General features: G+C 29.6%; 3 protein-coding genes and 1 long non-coding RNA gene across 4 annotated transcripts; 2 read left to right on the forward strand and 2 right to left on the reverse strand.

Annotated features, from left to right (window-relative positions):
* Positions 1-1,965: 1,965 nt before the first annotated feature.
* On the reverse strand, positions 1,966-2,913 carry LOC137816230 (uncharacterized). The gene has a single exon (XM_068619306.1). The coding sequence runs from the start codon at positions 2,846-2,848 to the stop codon at positions 2,261-2,263; it is 588 nt and encodes a 195-aa protein (XP_068475407.1). The 5' UTR covers positions 2,849-2,913; the 3' UTR covers positions 1,966-2,260.
* Positions 2,914-5,094: 2,181 nt separating this feature from the next.
* Positions 5,095-6,056, reverse strand: LOC137816231 (putative invertase inhibitor). Its single transcript, XM_068619307.1, has one exon. The coding sequence runs from the start codon at positions 5,985-5,987 to the stop codon at positions 5,400-5,402; it is 588 nt and encodes a 195-aa protein (XP_068475408.1). The 5' UTR covers positions 5,988-6,056; the 3' UTR covers positions 5,095-5,399.
* Positions 6,057-9,498: 3,442 nt separating this feature from the next.
* Positions 9,499-12,082, forward strand: LOC137814756 (uncharacterized). Its single transcript, XR_011081679.1, has 2 exons — positions 9,499-9,763; positions 9,979-12,082. It is a non-coding gene; the product is annotated as an uncharacterized lncRNA (long non-coding RNA).
* A 2,594-nt stretch (positions 12,083-14,676) lies between these two features.
* Positions 14,677-15,557, forward strand: LOC137816233 (putative invertase inhibitor). The gene has a single exon (XM_068619308.1). The coding sequence runs from the start codon at positions 14,745-14,747 to the stop codon at positions 15,330-15,332; it is 588 nt and encodes a 195-aa protein (XP_068475409.1). The 5' UTR covers positions 14,677-14,744; the 3' UTR covers positions 15,333-15,557.
* Positions 15,558-16,623: the final 1,066 nt, after the last annotated feature.

Consider the following 16,623-nt stretch of genomic DNA (forward strand, 5'->3'; position numbering starts at 1 on the left):
ATGATCAAAACAAGATAAATTTAAATCATCTAAACACTCATAATATGTTATGAAAACCATTATGTGTATTGTCTTCAAAATGAAGAAGGATGACAATCAACTTTCCAAGACACTATGATTTGTTTGTATGTTTATCCGTGGATGCCAATAATTCAAGAAGAAATGGAGATTCTTCATAAAAATATGATGCAAAATTTTGTTTAACTTCCAAAAGGTCAACAAGTCATTGGTTGTAAATTGTTGGAGATCTTACATCGACTAGAAATTAAGATATTTTATTCTTTATAAGTGGGTGTAAACTATATCTTATAAGTCGATTTTATGAGGTTGAGTTAAACTTAAAGTTCACTTCTTTATATAGTATCAAAGTCATTCTGGGCCTATCCTAGCGAGTGTTTGTTGGGCTTATCAGGTCACTCGCCATTATCAGACCACCCATAATATGTTGTCCCACGCATGAGCTGTCACTCTCGGCGTGAGGGGTGTGTGCTGGAGATCCCACATCGACTAAAGATTAGAGCATTTCATATATAGTATATAAGTGGGTGCAAACCTCACCTTATAATTAACAACTAAGGTTTTTGCTACCAAATTTAGAAATTAAATAATTGGTAGTTAAAACCTTAGTTGCTAATTAGATACCAATTTAGAAACTATTTAACAATAATAGAAAATAATAGAAACTAATTTAGAAACCAATTTTTTTTAGTTTCTAAAATGATCTCTATTTTAGTTCCTATTGTAACTAATTATTTTGGTATCTAAAAATTGATTTCTATTTCATGATTTTCTTGTAGTGGTTGGAGTATGAAGAAGTTTATTGGTGTTTTTTTTTGTGTTTCTTGAAGTTTAGATTGCTATGGTTTGGGATCAATAAATTGTTTGCACTTTTTACTAGAAAATTTGATATGAATAAATTGGGATCAATAAACAATATTTTAGTATACAATTTCCCAAAGACAAAAAAGATAGGAAAGTTTGAATTTCTCATCAGAACTATTTATTAAAGCCGTACAGTGCTTTGACATGCAAGATTGGAAGGAAGCTTCTATCCACTTCCTATCAATCAATTATAAGTTATTCTCGGATTGAATTATTAAACGATATTGAATTATTATACAATTTGTTAAGCTATATTGAATTATTGTACAATTTTTTCATGATTTATACATTATAATTTTGTATCTTCTTCTAATAAAGAATTTTATTTTATTACCAGTTCAGTGAATATAATTTAATTATGAAATGAAAGATTAAAAGAATTCAACTTTTTTTGGTGTTTATTTTTTATACAGACTCTTGTGTCATTATCATTAATTTTATGGAAATGTTTGATATTTTTAGAAAAAAATAACTTCTATATCAATTAAGAACTAGTTTATGAGTTAAAAATAAAAAAAAAATATAAAAGAACTTATACAAATCAGCTTTACTAAATTTAGTTTATGAAAAAAAATAATTTTATTTCTTTCTTAAAAAGATGAGGAAACCCATCCAAACAATTCATAAATATATGTCTTGTTTTAGTGATAAACTGCGCATAAATATTTATAGGAAACAATAGAAAAAACATTCTTTACATAAATTAAAATAACTTTGTATATGAACTTTTATAAAACATATTTCATATTAATTATTCCAAAAAAAAATAAAAAATTATCAATAAACTAATTTCAAAAATATTTATTTTTATTTTATTTTATCTCCAGTAAGATCTTATAGACAAATTTATAGAAGTACATCATATATTTGTTATTCTATTATAACTAAAACAGTGTACGATATAACCAAGACTCTCATTTTTATTTTTATTGCAGAAAAATATATATTGCAAATGATTCTTCTTATACTTTTGGTATTTAGTACGAATATATTTTATTATCTTGAGCAACATTACTAAAGGAAAATTCCATCACATTTATAATGATAGCCTCCACCAAGTTGAAAAAGATAAGAAATAAGAAATAATACAATCAAAATTTTCTTATGAATTCTCATTCAAAATTTTCCAAATAACCTAATGAAGGATCTACTCAGGTGTAATCCACCGCCAAGCATGATCTATCATCATGTTGTTTGTGTAACTTCTGAAACACAACTATGCATTTGTCTGAACCGTCATTTTCTTACATAACAAAACAAAGAAATGAAAAAATTCAGACAACAGCATGCACTACTCAATTTGAGATTGACAAGAAAAGATGAAGAAAAGAGTTGTAATGGAAACGAAATATATGTGGATCCACAACGATGAAGGTTTTTACAACAAAGTTGGATTAACAAGGACCTTGTTGACGACGATGACAATGTTGCAGAGCTTGCGAAAGATGGCGCTCTTAACAGAGAGAACATCATCGTCTCCGGGGATGGAGGCATCGCAAGTGTCGATGGCAGCCAAGGCAGCTCTGAGCCAACGTTGTGCATCAGCTTCAGAATCGATCATCAAGGCAGCGATGGTGTCCTCCAATTGGCTCTCTGCGTCCAAGATGTTCTCCTTGCAATCAGCCAAACCTTGTTGGACATCAGGTTCCAGGCTGTCGTCGTCAATGAGCGTTTTGGCGTCGGCGAGGATGCCGGAAGCGTTTGTGGCAGCAAACCTAAGGGAAATGATTGCCAAGTCTTTAAGGTTTGCGGTAGGGCTTCTGAGTTTGTCGGAAGAGAGGACCTCAACGCATAGGTCTCTGCTTGGGGACAATATGCATACCTTGTTGATTAGACTCTTTCCTGTTAGTGTTTCCACACCGATTAGTGGATTTATTCCTTTTAGTATTTCCAGTGCAGCTGCCTGGTGTGCCATTACAGCTACGCATAGAACCAACACCCAGAAGAGTTTTGTAGAACGTTCCATTTTGGTATTCAAAAACCAAAGTTGAAGGTTTTATTTTCTTCTGAGGTTTGATGTTCTATGCCACACACCAGGATGAGGAATCAATGGGCCCTTGCGGAGAGATTTATAGTGGTGAGTAACACTCCTCTCCATTCATTTTTTAACACCTAATTAAGGATTCTTGTTTTCAGTGCTTAATTTTAGCACTATACCAAAGTATTAACAACCAACCCTACCTATTTTTTGTTTTAGGTTACTTGACACTCCTTTTCTTCCTTCTTTTTCTCTCCGTTTTTTTTGCTTCAATCAACCTCTGGAACTGCATCTTAAATGGTTACGTCAAATTCTATATCTCACTATTAGTTATGTCAAACCAATCATTTGTCATCAGCTCCTAAGCTTTTGGTTTTCTACAACTTATACTCATACATTATGCTTCAACATATTCTAGCTGGCCTAAAAAAAATTTAAAGTAGTTATTTTCTTCAAATTAATAGTTGAAGTTATTAAAGATATATAAATACTCTTTCTATTTATGAAGACATCAATCAATTTGGAAATTGTTGTAAGTTGTAAAAATTTCAGCATAAAAGATATCATTATTTTTTTAAATTTTGGTGAGGCATCCAACTACAATCTTACCACACTTGTTTATAGTCAAACGTTGTTTATTCAAATGTAGTGACATTTTTGAAATGAAAACAAACCTATAAACAACGGTTAATTATGAAAACGAACCTATAGACAACAGCTAATTGTAAAACCGTCGTCTATAGTTATGACCCTGCACATAAACAACTGTTCCTATCAACAACTGTTGTCTATTAGTCTCACATAGATAATGGTTATCATAAAAACACAATTTATTTTTTTGAATTTCAGCATGGACAGGAAAATAATTATTAGTAAGATTGAAAGTAGGTAATAATATTTAAATTATTATTTATATGTATTGTAACACTAATTTTAACTTATTTTGTATTGTTGTATTTTAAGATCTATCTTCTTATTCATCATTAATTCAACTACATTTCGCACTTACTCTTCTAAAATTCTCTCTCTCCCTTCTCTTTATTTATTCTCTTCTCCCTCCTAATGTCCCAAAAGAATATCTCTCTCATCCCTGGAGATGGTGATGGAGTTGCTACTGCGGTGAGTGCAGGTACAGGTACTGCTGTGTCACCATGCTTACCAAAGCAAGTCAAACTTTCTGAAAGGTCCAACACCGCACCCATGCTCATAAACTCCCTCACCAAGCCAATAATATCCTCAACATCATTAATGTTTTCCAAATAGGTCGTACTCATGTCCATCCGACACATACTAAATATGGAGAGTGATGTGACAATGTATATGTTATTATGTTGTATAACATAAAAAAATAATTATTGTGTTGTACAATCTAAGAAAAAGAAAATATGAAGCAGTTTTCTTACTTATTTTGTATAATTTGTTGTTAATTATAGAAATAATATAGTATATGTTGAATATAAAAAGAAAAATAAATAAGAGATGATCATTTATTTAATTTATTATTTATTATTTTGTAAAAACTCATTTCTTTCTTCAATAATTATATTTCTAACTCTTTTAAATATTAAAATTATTTTTCTACACCTAATGTATTTAATTTTTTAATGTATCTAAAACTAAAATTATTAATTCTTTTTAATTTATTAATTTCTTTTTATACCATGCTAGATGGAAAATAAAAAGAAAGGGTGATAAGAAAAAATCTCGTTTATTGTCATTATTTTTCTTCATAAATTCTCATTATGGAGTTGTTATATCCAAATGTTAGACTAATATTTGGAATGTCTACGACGACTCTCAACTTGTTATTACGGTGGATTTATTTTATAAATAATTTTATATGCATTCATTTTCACGTATTGTTCGATAGGTAATCATAATTTTCTTTTACATAAATTAAAATAACATTATATATAAAATTTTATAAAATATATTTCATGTTAATTATTTCAAAAAAATTAATTTTAAATTTATTAATAAACTAATTTTAAAATGTTTATTTTATTTTATTTTATTCTCCAATAAATTCTTATAGACAAATTTATAGAAATACATCATATATTTGTTATTTCTATTATAGGAATTAAAACAGTGTAGCGATTTTTATCTTTATTGTAGAAAAATATATATTGCATATGATTCTTCTTATATTTTTTATATTTAGTACGAATATATTTTATTATCATGACCAACATTATAATGATAGCTTCTACGAAGTTGAAAAAGATAAGAACTAGGAAATGATATAATCAAATATTTCAAATAAAAAAATTCTTATCAATTCTCAAACAAAATTTTCTTATGACAAGCTACTCAGGTGTAATCAACCTGCAAACATGACCTATCATCATGTTGTTTGTGTAACTTCTTAAACACAACTATGCATTTGTCCGAGTAGTCATTTTCTTACAAGAAAAAAAGAAATGAAAAAACTCGGACACAACATGCACTACTTAATTTGAGATTGACAAGAAAAGGACGAAGAAAAGAGTTACACAGGAAACGATACGTATGGATGGATCCACAACGGCGAAGGTTTTTATAATATGGTTGGATTAATGAGGACCTTGTTGACGACGATGACAATGTTGCAGATCTTGCGAAACATGGTGCTCTTAACAGAGAGAACATCATCGTCTCCGGGGATGGAGGCATCGCAGGTGTCGATGGCAGCCAAGGCAGCTCTGAGCCAGCGTTGTGCATCAGCTTCAGAATCGATCAACAAGGCAGCAATGGTGTCCTCCAGTTGGCTCTCTGCGTCCAAGATGTTCTCCTTGCAATCAGCCAAACCTTGTTGGATAGAAGGTTCTAGGCTGTCGTCGTCAATGAGTGTTTTTGCGTCGGCGAGGATGTCGGAAGCGTTTGTAGCAGCAAACCTAAGGGAAATGATTGCCAATTCTTTGAGGTTTGCGGTAGGGCTTCTGATTTTGTCGGAAGAGAGGACCTCAACGCATAGGTCTCTGCTCGGGGACAATGTGCATACCTTGCTGATTAAACCCTTTCCTCTTAGTGTTGTCTCACCGATTAGTGGATTTATTCCTTTTAGTATTTCCAGTGCAGCTGCCTGGTGTGCCATTACAGCTACGCATAGAACCAACACCCAGAAGAGTTTTGTAGAACGTTCCATTTTGGTATTCAAAAACCAAAGTTGAAGGTTTTATTTTCTTCTGGGGTTATTAGGTGTTCTATGTCGCACACCAGGATGAGGAATCACTAAGCCCTTGCGGAGGGATTTATAGTGGACGAGTAACACTTCTCTCCATTCATTTTTTGACACCTAATTAAGGATTCTTGTTTTCAGTGCTTAATTTTAGCACTATACCAAAGTATTAACAACCAATTCTACCTATTTTTTTGTTTCAGGTTACTTGGCACTCCTTTTCCTCCTTTTTCTCTCTTTTTTTTGCTTCAATCAACCTCCGAAACTGCATATTAAATGGTTACGTCAAATTCTATAACTGGTTACTTTTTTTCATATTATTGCTGGCCTAAAACAAATTTAAAGTAGTTATTTTCTTCAAATTAACAAAAGATATCGTTCTTACAATAAAATTTAAATTCTATGAAATTATCTTATGACAAAATTAAAAGCATAATTTATGGTGACGTCAATCAATTTGAGAATTTTTATGGTAAAAATTTCATCTTAGAAGATATCATTATTTTTTAAAGTTTTGGTGTAGACATACATATATAATACATAATAAGAAAGTCTCATGTGTTCCTATTCTTATTTGTTTACTTCCTCCTCCTGGTATTGGTTTTAAATAGAACATTTTTCAATGCTAAAGGTTCTCTTGGTGTATCTAGTTGTGGGAATGTTGTTAAAGATCTTCATGTGTTCATTGTAGTTATTTTGTAAATAATTTGATATGCATTCATTTTTCACATATTGTTTGATAGGATAATCGTTGTTGAATTTAACACTAAATCTCAAAGGCATATCTGATGGAAAAATTATTTTAGCTTTATTATTTGTCGAAAGTTTATAAAAATAATTAAAATTTTGTTTTGTATTTTTTTTTTCTATATGTATATAATTGTATCAGAATATTCTATTAAAATTTTGCAACAAAATATTTTAGTGAAGATGACTAATTTGTTAAAGAATATCTTATTAAAATATCTTTTTTATATTATTTTTTTATTACAAATTTTAAATATAAGACTTTACTTAAAACTAGATACAGTTTCACTCTTAATATTAACTCTTTTATATGATTAAAATAAAACATTTCATTTTTAGTACACTATATTTATTTTTTTAAAATAAAATAAAAATAAAGGTTACAATGCAATAATGAGTGTGTGGAGTATGATTATTTTTACAAAAAAAAATATTTTTTATTTATGTGGGTTAGCGGGCCAACCTGCTCTACACTTGTTTGTAGCGTCTTTTGAATTTTATAATTTAAAATATATTTTCTAAAAAAATACATTATAAATGGTAGAATTTATAATGTATTTTTTTTAAAAAAATTATATTTCAAATTATAAAATTCAGAAGATATTTTTAGAAATATTTTCAGAATTCTATAATATGTAATATGTTTCTTAAAACAATATATTCTAGATTATAGAATCAGATTTCAAAAATATCTTATATTCTGAAATATATTATTTTTTAAAAATATTTCAGATTGTAGAGGGGAAATATATTTTTAAACCGATAATATATACTTTTAAGAGTAAAATCATCTTTTCACCTAACTTATGGAGTCACAGAAAAAACTGCATAAAGAAACGTCTACCATAACTCATGTTTGCTCAGCCCTTTCACTAGTTTGAGAATTTTATGAGCTTAGTTACTAGCATTAATTCAATTGGATCCAACTTCCCATTTATTAGAAAGTAAATTTGGGGTTCGTTGCATGTTCCTAAATTGACAAATTCATGTTTATTCACCACCTTGTTAACATTTTAGTTAATTTATAATGTTTAAATTAACTAATTATAAAACTACTTAAGCTAATTAAGGAGAGTAAATTACTTTGAGCCTATAAGTAAATAAAGTATGGTATAAAATTAAAGTTAACTAAAGCAAAGATTTAGTGGAAAAAACATAATAAAATAAAACTAAAAAGTAATTAACATTTTCTATATCGAATCACTTATTCAAGTTGACATTATTTTTTTGCATACCATATTAGTTCACTTTTAAATGATGTTAAAGGTATAAATTAGAGATGATACTTCCATGAGAATAACATATATGTTGAAATAAAAACTATTAAAATGCTGATATTTAGGATAGTCATATGATAATATTTATTGAAAAACACTTTCCCCCCTCTTATTCTCTTGTTTTTTTTTTTTTTTACCTTTTTGTCTTAATTAATTATTTCTTAGTATTATATAAATTTAAATATTATTTAAAAATTAATTATATAATATAAAAATTAATATTAATATAAGAACAAAAACATTGAAATATAATATTTATTATTTTTATAATAATAATAGTTATAACTGATATTATTTTAATAATTTTTTATATAGAAAATACAAATTTAATAATATTGAGAAGTGGTTGTCTCGATTCAAGTGAAGACTTGGTTTTGGATTACATCCAAGTCTCTTTCTGAATTCTTTTCTTTTTTCGATTGGTATCTAGAACCTCTGGTCTGTATGCTGATGATTTCTTGATATATTATTGAGTTCAAGTGTTTGTTTTTAGGATGTTTGATTTTTTAGTAAAGTCAGGTGTTTTTAATCATAGGTGTCTGATGACGTGTTTTTTAGGTGGGAGTGAACTAGGTCTATTATTATGTGTAAGAGTTGGATTATCCCTAAAGTGATTCACATTTATCCATTTTTTATTACTGATAAAAAATAAATAATAATATTATAGTTAATTTCTTATTTTTATAATATTTCAACTTTAATAGTATTAGTTATAATAATTAGTAATAATATTTTTATTTTTATTAAAATAATAATTTTGTTAATATTAATTTTATTTTTACAATAATATATTCTAATAAAAGTATTTATTAGTTAATATTTATAAAAAAAATATAATAAAAATTAGATCTAATAGTTATAATAATAAAAATAATATTAACAATATTATTACAATAATAACATATTATTATTATATAATTATAATAATATTGCTAAATGCTAATATTATTTTTATTATTAAAATTATTATAGTTAATATATAATTAATTCTTTTAAATTATATACTTAAAATTATTAACCAGAAAAAAGACTTTTTGATGATCAAATTTAGTGATCAAAATAAATAAATTGCAAATTATGACTAAAACAAAGAACAATTGATATATACAACAAATTAGCAATCAAAACTACAAATAAATAGATAGTTAGTAATATATGTTTGTTTAATAACTGAAAGAAGGATCAAAATAACTACAGAAAATGAAATCAATGGTTGTATAAAGTAAAATAAGAATAATATTATTGGTGATTGAAATAGCGATAAAAAAAAATTATTTTAGTGGCAATTTTGATATCGATCGCTAAATAATTTTGTTGATTTCAAACACTAAATTTGCTATTGAATTAAGTGTGTTTTTTAGTGAAACAATATGTGTCGGTTCGCTAAACATGATTCCAAATTTTTGTTCAAATTGAGACATATTTAGCCTTGTCTCCTTAAACCCCTAAATTTTGTATACCCTGCTCCAACTTACACAATGCCACACAACCAGTGAGCTTGAACCCTGCACTACTTGACCTTGACCTTGACCCCTTACCATCTTAAACCCTAACCTCCTTCCTTCTTAGACGGCGTCACATTGAAATTATTTCCATTCTCCAATCTATTTCTGGCGCATTACTCTCAATTTCAGTAGGCCTTAACTGTGAATCTGGCAAGGCTATTGCTCCTCTCTCTCACTCTACATCTTTCCATCGTTTCTTGTTTGGTCAACAAAGGTTAGTATATTTCATTATGTCATCTTGTAATTTAGGGTTTCTTTTTGTTCCGATTAATTTGTTTGAATTTTATTTTTTTATTTGGTTCAATTGATTTACACTGTAAAGTTAAATCGCTTGTGCTTCTCTTCGTCTCTTTTTTCCTCTTTAAACTGGTTTCAGACACATTGAAATATTCATCTTTATTTACAAATGTTGTTGCGCCCTTTATTCAGTAGTCTTGCTGTCTATGTACCTGAGAAGTGAGAACATATGATTGAAAATTATCTCTTCCCAAAAATACTTCATGAGATGCAAGCGTGAAGGACTTCTTTGAGGCTAGATTCATGGAGGGGGAAAATCTTCAGGTTAGATTAGACAATGTTCCCTTTAAGCGCATTTTGGAGGAGGATAATGTAAATATTTTGAAGGCTTTTTCTGAAGAGGAGATTAAGGAGGCAATTTGGGACTGCGAAGGGGCGAAAAGCCCAGGACGACCTGATGGATATAATTTTGAGTTTATAAAGATTAGCTGGGATATTGTAAAGTCAGATTTCGTTAGGGCAATTCAAAACTTTGAGAATTATGAATTTTGGCCTAAGGGACTAAATGCGTCCTTCATTGCCCTTATCCCTAAGGTAAGTAATCCTTCAAACTTAAATGAGTGCAGACCGATATCTTTGGTAGGGTGCATATATAAAATTGTGGCCAAGTTGCTGTCAAAGAGACTTAAAAGAGTGTTACTGGGGGGTCAATGATGATAGACAAGCAGCTTTCTTTGAGGGGAGGGGCCTTTTGGATAGTGTGTTGATAGCAAATGAGACCCTAAAGGAAGTCAAAAGGAAGAAATCCTCATGCTTATTCCTAAAGGTAAACTATGAAAAAGCGTATGATTCAGTGCGATTGGATTTTCTTTATTATATGCTAGACCGGCTTGGGTTTGGGGGTAAATGGATTAGATGGATAAAAGCGTGTCTAGAGTATACTTCAGTGTCCATCCTTGTAAACGGGAGTCCAACAGAGGAGTTCAAACCCGGGAAGGGTCTTAGACCGGGGGATCCTCTTGCTCCTTTTTTGTTCCTTATAGTGGCTGAAGGAATGGCAGGTCTAGTCAGGCAAGCAGTTGCCAAGGATCTGTTGCAGAGTGTGGAGGTTGGGTCTAAAAGAGTAAAGGTCAATATGCTGCACTTTACGGATGAAACTCTCTTCTTTTGTAAGGTTTGCCCACAAAACATAATGGTGATCAAATCTATATTATACGGCTTCGAATAAGATTGGAGGGGTGGGTATAAGTCAATCTCAATTGCAACATTACTCGTCTGTTTTACATTGCGAGATTACAAATGTCCCTTTCAAGTATTTGGGTATGGAGGTGGGCGAAAATCATTGGAGAGTGCGCTTCAGGGATAATGTGGTCGCTAAGATTCGGCAAAGATTGGATAGATGGAAAGAGAAGTTTTTATCTATGGCTGGTAGAGTTTGTTTGTTGAGGTCAGTTATTTCTAATATTCCTTTGTTCTATATGTCTTTTTTCAAGATGCCATTGTCTGTGGTTCTCTCTATTAAGAAAATACAGAATTTCCTTTGGGGTTTGGGGAAGGATGGCAAGAAGGTTGCTTGGGTGGCGTGGGAGAAGGTGTGCAATTCTAGAGAGAAAGGTGGTTTGGGTATAAAAGATATAAGACTTTTTAATGATGCGCTTTTAGGGAAATGGATTTGGCGTATTCAGTCTGTAGAGATGTGGAAAGAGATCATTGAGTCTAAATACGACGATTGGAAAGAACTGCGAGGGGCTGTTAGTAATTCTAAGGAGTTCCTGAGGGATCGACATGTATGGTTTATTTCTTGTTGCATATCTTTTATCTTTTGTTGTTTGGCTGGGTGCTACTAACATTGGTCTTTGGCCAATAAAGGGGTTTGATGTTTGTCAGAGGTTCTTGAGTCAGTTACTGGGGTTATGAAGGATTGAAGTTTGTTGTTTTCTTTTCTTTGCATTGTTTTACTTTGGTTCTTTTGGGTGGAAGGATTTTGTAGGTTTTTTTGTTAGGTGTGTATGTGGTTATGTTGGACTGGTCGGTTTGGTGTTTTGGGGCTTGTATTTTCTGGCCCATTGTGTAGTTTGTGTGCATTGTTTGATTCAGAGATTGAAAGGTATTATGTGGCAGGATTTGTTCTTGGTCCTTGGCCTTAGGTAAGGGATTTTTAACATTATGTATAAGGATTGAAATACCCTTCAAATGTTTTATTTTATTTTATTTATTTATTGCTAAAAAAAGATGATGTTATGAATGATATTTTCTTATATTCTATAAAGCCATGGAATGGATGTTTTTTGTATTCTATCATAATTCTCTTGTTTTCTCTTTTTGAAGCCTGAACTGCTAAAAATGATATCTTGTTCTTTCGTATACTAGTTCTGTTTCAAATATAGTTGTATGTATGAGATCCATTTTCATTTGAAAGCTATTAATAAACATGTTTATATCTTGAAAAACGATAACAACACACACGGTAATACTTTAAGAGTGTTGCTAACGCTTCTCTTGTATCTTTTACATTATTCTCTTTTATGCTCTAAGATAAATTTTCTTTCTTGTAAAAAGAAGGATCAAACTCCTTTAATTTCTCGTCTATTTTTTTGAAACTCAAAATCATGGCAATCATGTGTGGGGTGTCAGTTCGTTAAGGTTTATAAGAGATATTTTATTATGATTCTTGTTAGGTTTGTATATGTTATGAGAACAATGGGAAGATATTTCTTAAAAATAAGACAATAGATGAAATTTTAAATTTTCCATACAATGTATGGTTATGTACAAGGTTTTAAACCATTCTAAAGTGATTCATATTTATTTATTTATTTTTATGAATGTATGATTATGTATAAAGTTCTAAACCATTCTAAAGTGATCCATATTTATTTATTTATTCTTATTGATAAAGAAAATAGTTGTTTATGTATTTTTTTTCTAAAAATATAGTCTTGGTAATCCTGCCTTGCTTTTTGGTATTAATCTTGCAATGTAAGAGATTTTTTTTTTTGAAGATTAATGGTTGATATGATGGTCAAGGAAGAGGCTGGATCATTAACGGTATTGTTATATTTTGGAGAAGCCTCTCAGGAATTTTAATTAATGAGATAAAAGAACTAGTGAAGATGCCTTGGAATCATATTTTTGTAAGTATGCATTTGATTCCACAATTTGAAAGATGGATCAATTAATAAAAAATCATCATGAGCAATAAAGTGATCCCCATGTATTAACAAGATGAGTAAATAAAACTTATTTTACAAATCTTATGCCAAACTCTTTTAATTTCTACTACAAGAGGAGATCATATAAATAATATAGTAGAAAATATTATTAATGATATATCAAAGGACCACTAATTATATATTTAATTGCATAATGACTTCGAATTTTGCATATTTTCATCATACTTTTGCGTTGGATCCTGCCTGACGTATGTTTTATTTTTATTTTTTTAGTACTCTTTACTAGATCAGGTACTGGAGTTAATTTAACATGATTAAATTTTTAGCATTTATAATGTTTTAGTAACTAAAAAACGTAGTCGCTGAAATGAATTTTGTTTTTGTATATTTTAACTTGTAAAGAACATTAAAAAAATACAATTTTCTATCGGACATTAAAAATGACAGAGATAAAAGACAAAAAATAATAATATATTTTTTAAAATAAACATTATCATAGTCACTATAGTGGAAACACTTGCGTCATTGTATACACGTTTTATTCTTTTACATAATTTTCACGATAATAGAAATGTAACATGCATATAGAAATAATTTTGGATGAGTCAAAATTGAAAAACAAAAAATAAAGTGTAGAGAGTGATTGAAAATAGATATTATTTTATTTTATATGTGAGATTTGGTATGAAAATGTGTGAGAGTATGCTATTTTGTTGCCTCAAAATAAAGAATTAAGAAAAGATTAAGGAAGTTATATAAAAATTGTACATTAATATTAATTTAAAAAATTAAAAAATAATTTTATTTTTTAAGTAATTCATATGAAATGATAAAATATTTTTGTATTAATAAACTGATATATATTATATAAGGGTAGAATGGGAAAAAATTGTGTAAAAAAAAACCGTTATAATAAAAATCCGTTAATTAAATATATTTATTGATGATTTTTGTACGTATTTATCATATTAAAAACATATAAAGTAATATCAATTAAAATTAAATATATGATATACTTTTATTATAATTTTTTTTAAAATATATCCATCTAAATGTATCAATTAAATTTATTTTAGAATAAATTTTATAAATGACTCTTTTCATCAAGTGTGTGTGAAAGAAAGATAAAATATTTTATATATGTTAGCATTTTAACATAACAGTGGAATATGACATTTATATGTTTGAGGAGATAGTTACGTAAAATACATTTTGATAATACTCCTTCAATACAAATTTAACAAAGTTTCAATATAAAATTAAAAAAATAGTAAAGCATATCATGCAATGAGAGAATATAAGTTTTATTGTAAGAAAGAGTATTTATATATCTTTAATATTTTCTTCAGTTAATTTTGAAGAAAGTAACTATTTCAAATGTATTTTAGGCCAGCTAGAAAATATATTGAAGCAAAATGTACAAGTAGAAGACGAAAAAAAAGTTGAGGAGGTGATGATAAATGCTTGGTTTGACTAACCATTTAAGATGTAATTTCGGAGTTTGTTCGAAGCCAAAAAGAGAGAAAAAGAAGGAAGAAAATGAGTGCCAAATAACCTAAAACTAAAATTAGGTAGAGTTGGTTGTTAATACTTTGGTATAGTTCTAAAATTAAGCATTGAAAACTAATCCTTAATTAGATGTTGAAAAATGAATGGAGAAGAGTTATACTCAACCACTATAAATCCCTCCCTAAGGGTCCAGTGATTCCTCGTCCTGGTCTGCGACATAGAACACAGAATCCCAGAAGAAAATAAAACCTTAAACTTTGGTTTCCGAATACAAAAATGGAACACTCTACAAAACTCTTCTGGGTGTTGGTTCTATGCGTAGCTGTAATGGCACACCAGACAACTGCACTGGACATACTAAAAGGAGTAAATCCACCAATCGGCAAGGAAACACTAACAGGAAAGAATCTGATCAACAAGGTATGCACATTGTCCCCAACCAGAGACCTCTGCATTCAGGTCCTCTCTTCCGACCCAGCCAAAAGCCCTAACGCAAACCTCAAAGACTTGACAATCATTTCCCTTCGGTTTGCTGCCACAAACGCTTCAGACATCCTCACCGACGCCAAAAATCTCATTGACGATGACAACCTAGACCCTGATGTCCAACAAGGTTTGGCTGACTGCAAGGAGAACATCTTGGACGCAGAGAGCCAACTGGAGGACACCATCGCTGCCTTGATGGTTGATTCTGAAGCTGATGCACAACTTTGGCTCAAGGCTGCCTTGGCTGCCATCGACACCTGCGATGACTCCATCCCCGGAGACGATGACGTTCTCTCTGTTAAGAGCGCCATCTTCCGCAAGCTCTGCAACATTGCCATCACCGTCAACAAGGTCCTCGTTAATCCAACTATATTGTAAAAACCTTCGCCGTTGTGGATCCATCCATGCATATCGTTTCCTATGTAACTCTTTTTGTTATCTCCTCTGCTTGTCAATCTCAAACTGAACAGTGCATGTTGCTGTAAGAGTTTTCTCTCTCTTGTTTTTTGTTAAGTCACTAATTGAGGACTTCGACAAATGCATGCAGAGCAGTGCTTTAAGCTTACACAAACAAAGTAATGATAGGTTGAATCCTTCATTCAATTTTGTGGAAGATCTTTATTGACAAGTAATTAGATAAAGGTTGCAAGAAACCGTGTTATTTTATATAATCATTTCTATTATAATTTTTGGTTGAAATATTTTAATTAAATATCTTTAAAAAAATAGTTTACCATGACATTCCTTTCAGCTCGTTAAAAAAAACAACAAAATTTACAATTAATAATATTGGTAAATGATATTAATAAAGAGATAACGTGTTGGAAAAATACCACCTTCTAAATTTAATAACAAATTTTATTACCATATAATTGTTTACTCTTCCATTCGTGTTAAAGTCATGTGATTGTGATAATAATATGTTTTGCTTATTGTGAATAAATTTTATTATTCATAATATTGGGTAATATGTGAAATACCTCGAGTACAAATTGAAAATCAAAGGATTGAAAGTATAATTAATGGTTAGTAATGTAATTTATTATTATATAAGAGTGTGGTATGTAAATTATTTTAAAATTTTAAATAATTTTTATCATAAGAAAATCATTAAATAATGACTAATTTTAGAGACAAAAAATAATTAGTCACTATATTAATTAAATTAGATATTATTTTAGAAACTAAAAAAATTATTAATATCTAAAGTAGTTTATATTATTAATAAATAGTTTATAAACTGGTATCTAATTAGTTTTTTCATCAACAGATAATAAAATTAATTAAGGGGGTCACTTTAGGGAAGTCTCAACCCTTATACAAGAACCAACCAACACATGTAGCTAACACCCACATATATCTTCAAGGTAACCAAACAAAACAAGCATCCAGAAACTATACCACAAGGAACAGTTCTAAAATCTTAAGTATATCATTCACTAAATATAAATAAATGTGTAAAAGTTTGTTTGAAAAGTTGTTTGTATCATGAATTTGTAAGAAATTGAATAAAAGAAAAGTAAAAAATTTGGATGAGTCAATTGGAAAAATTAGGATTGAGGTTCATCCTTCTCACTCGTTTGTATTCTTAATGAATAAAAACATATAACATACCATCTTAATTGACATTGATGCACATATTAAAATCATTCATATCGATTTCTCTCAC

This window comes from Phaseolus vulgaris, chromosome 1 (assembly GCF_000499845.2).
Source record: "Phaseolus vulgaris cultivar G19833 chromosome 1, P. vulgaris v2.0, whole genome shotgun sequence".
NCBI classification, from domain to species: domain Eukaryota; kingdom Viridiplantae; phylum Streptophyta; class Magnoliopsida; order Fabales; family Fabaceae; genus Phaseolus; species Phaseolus vulgaris.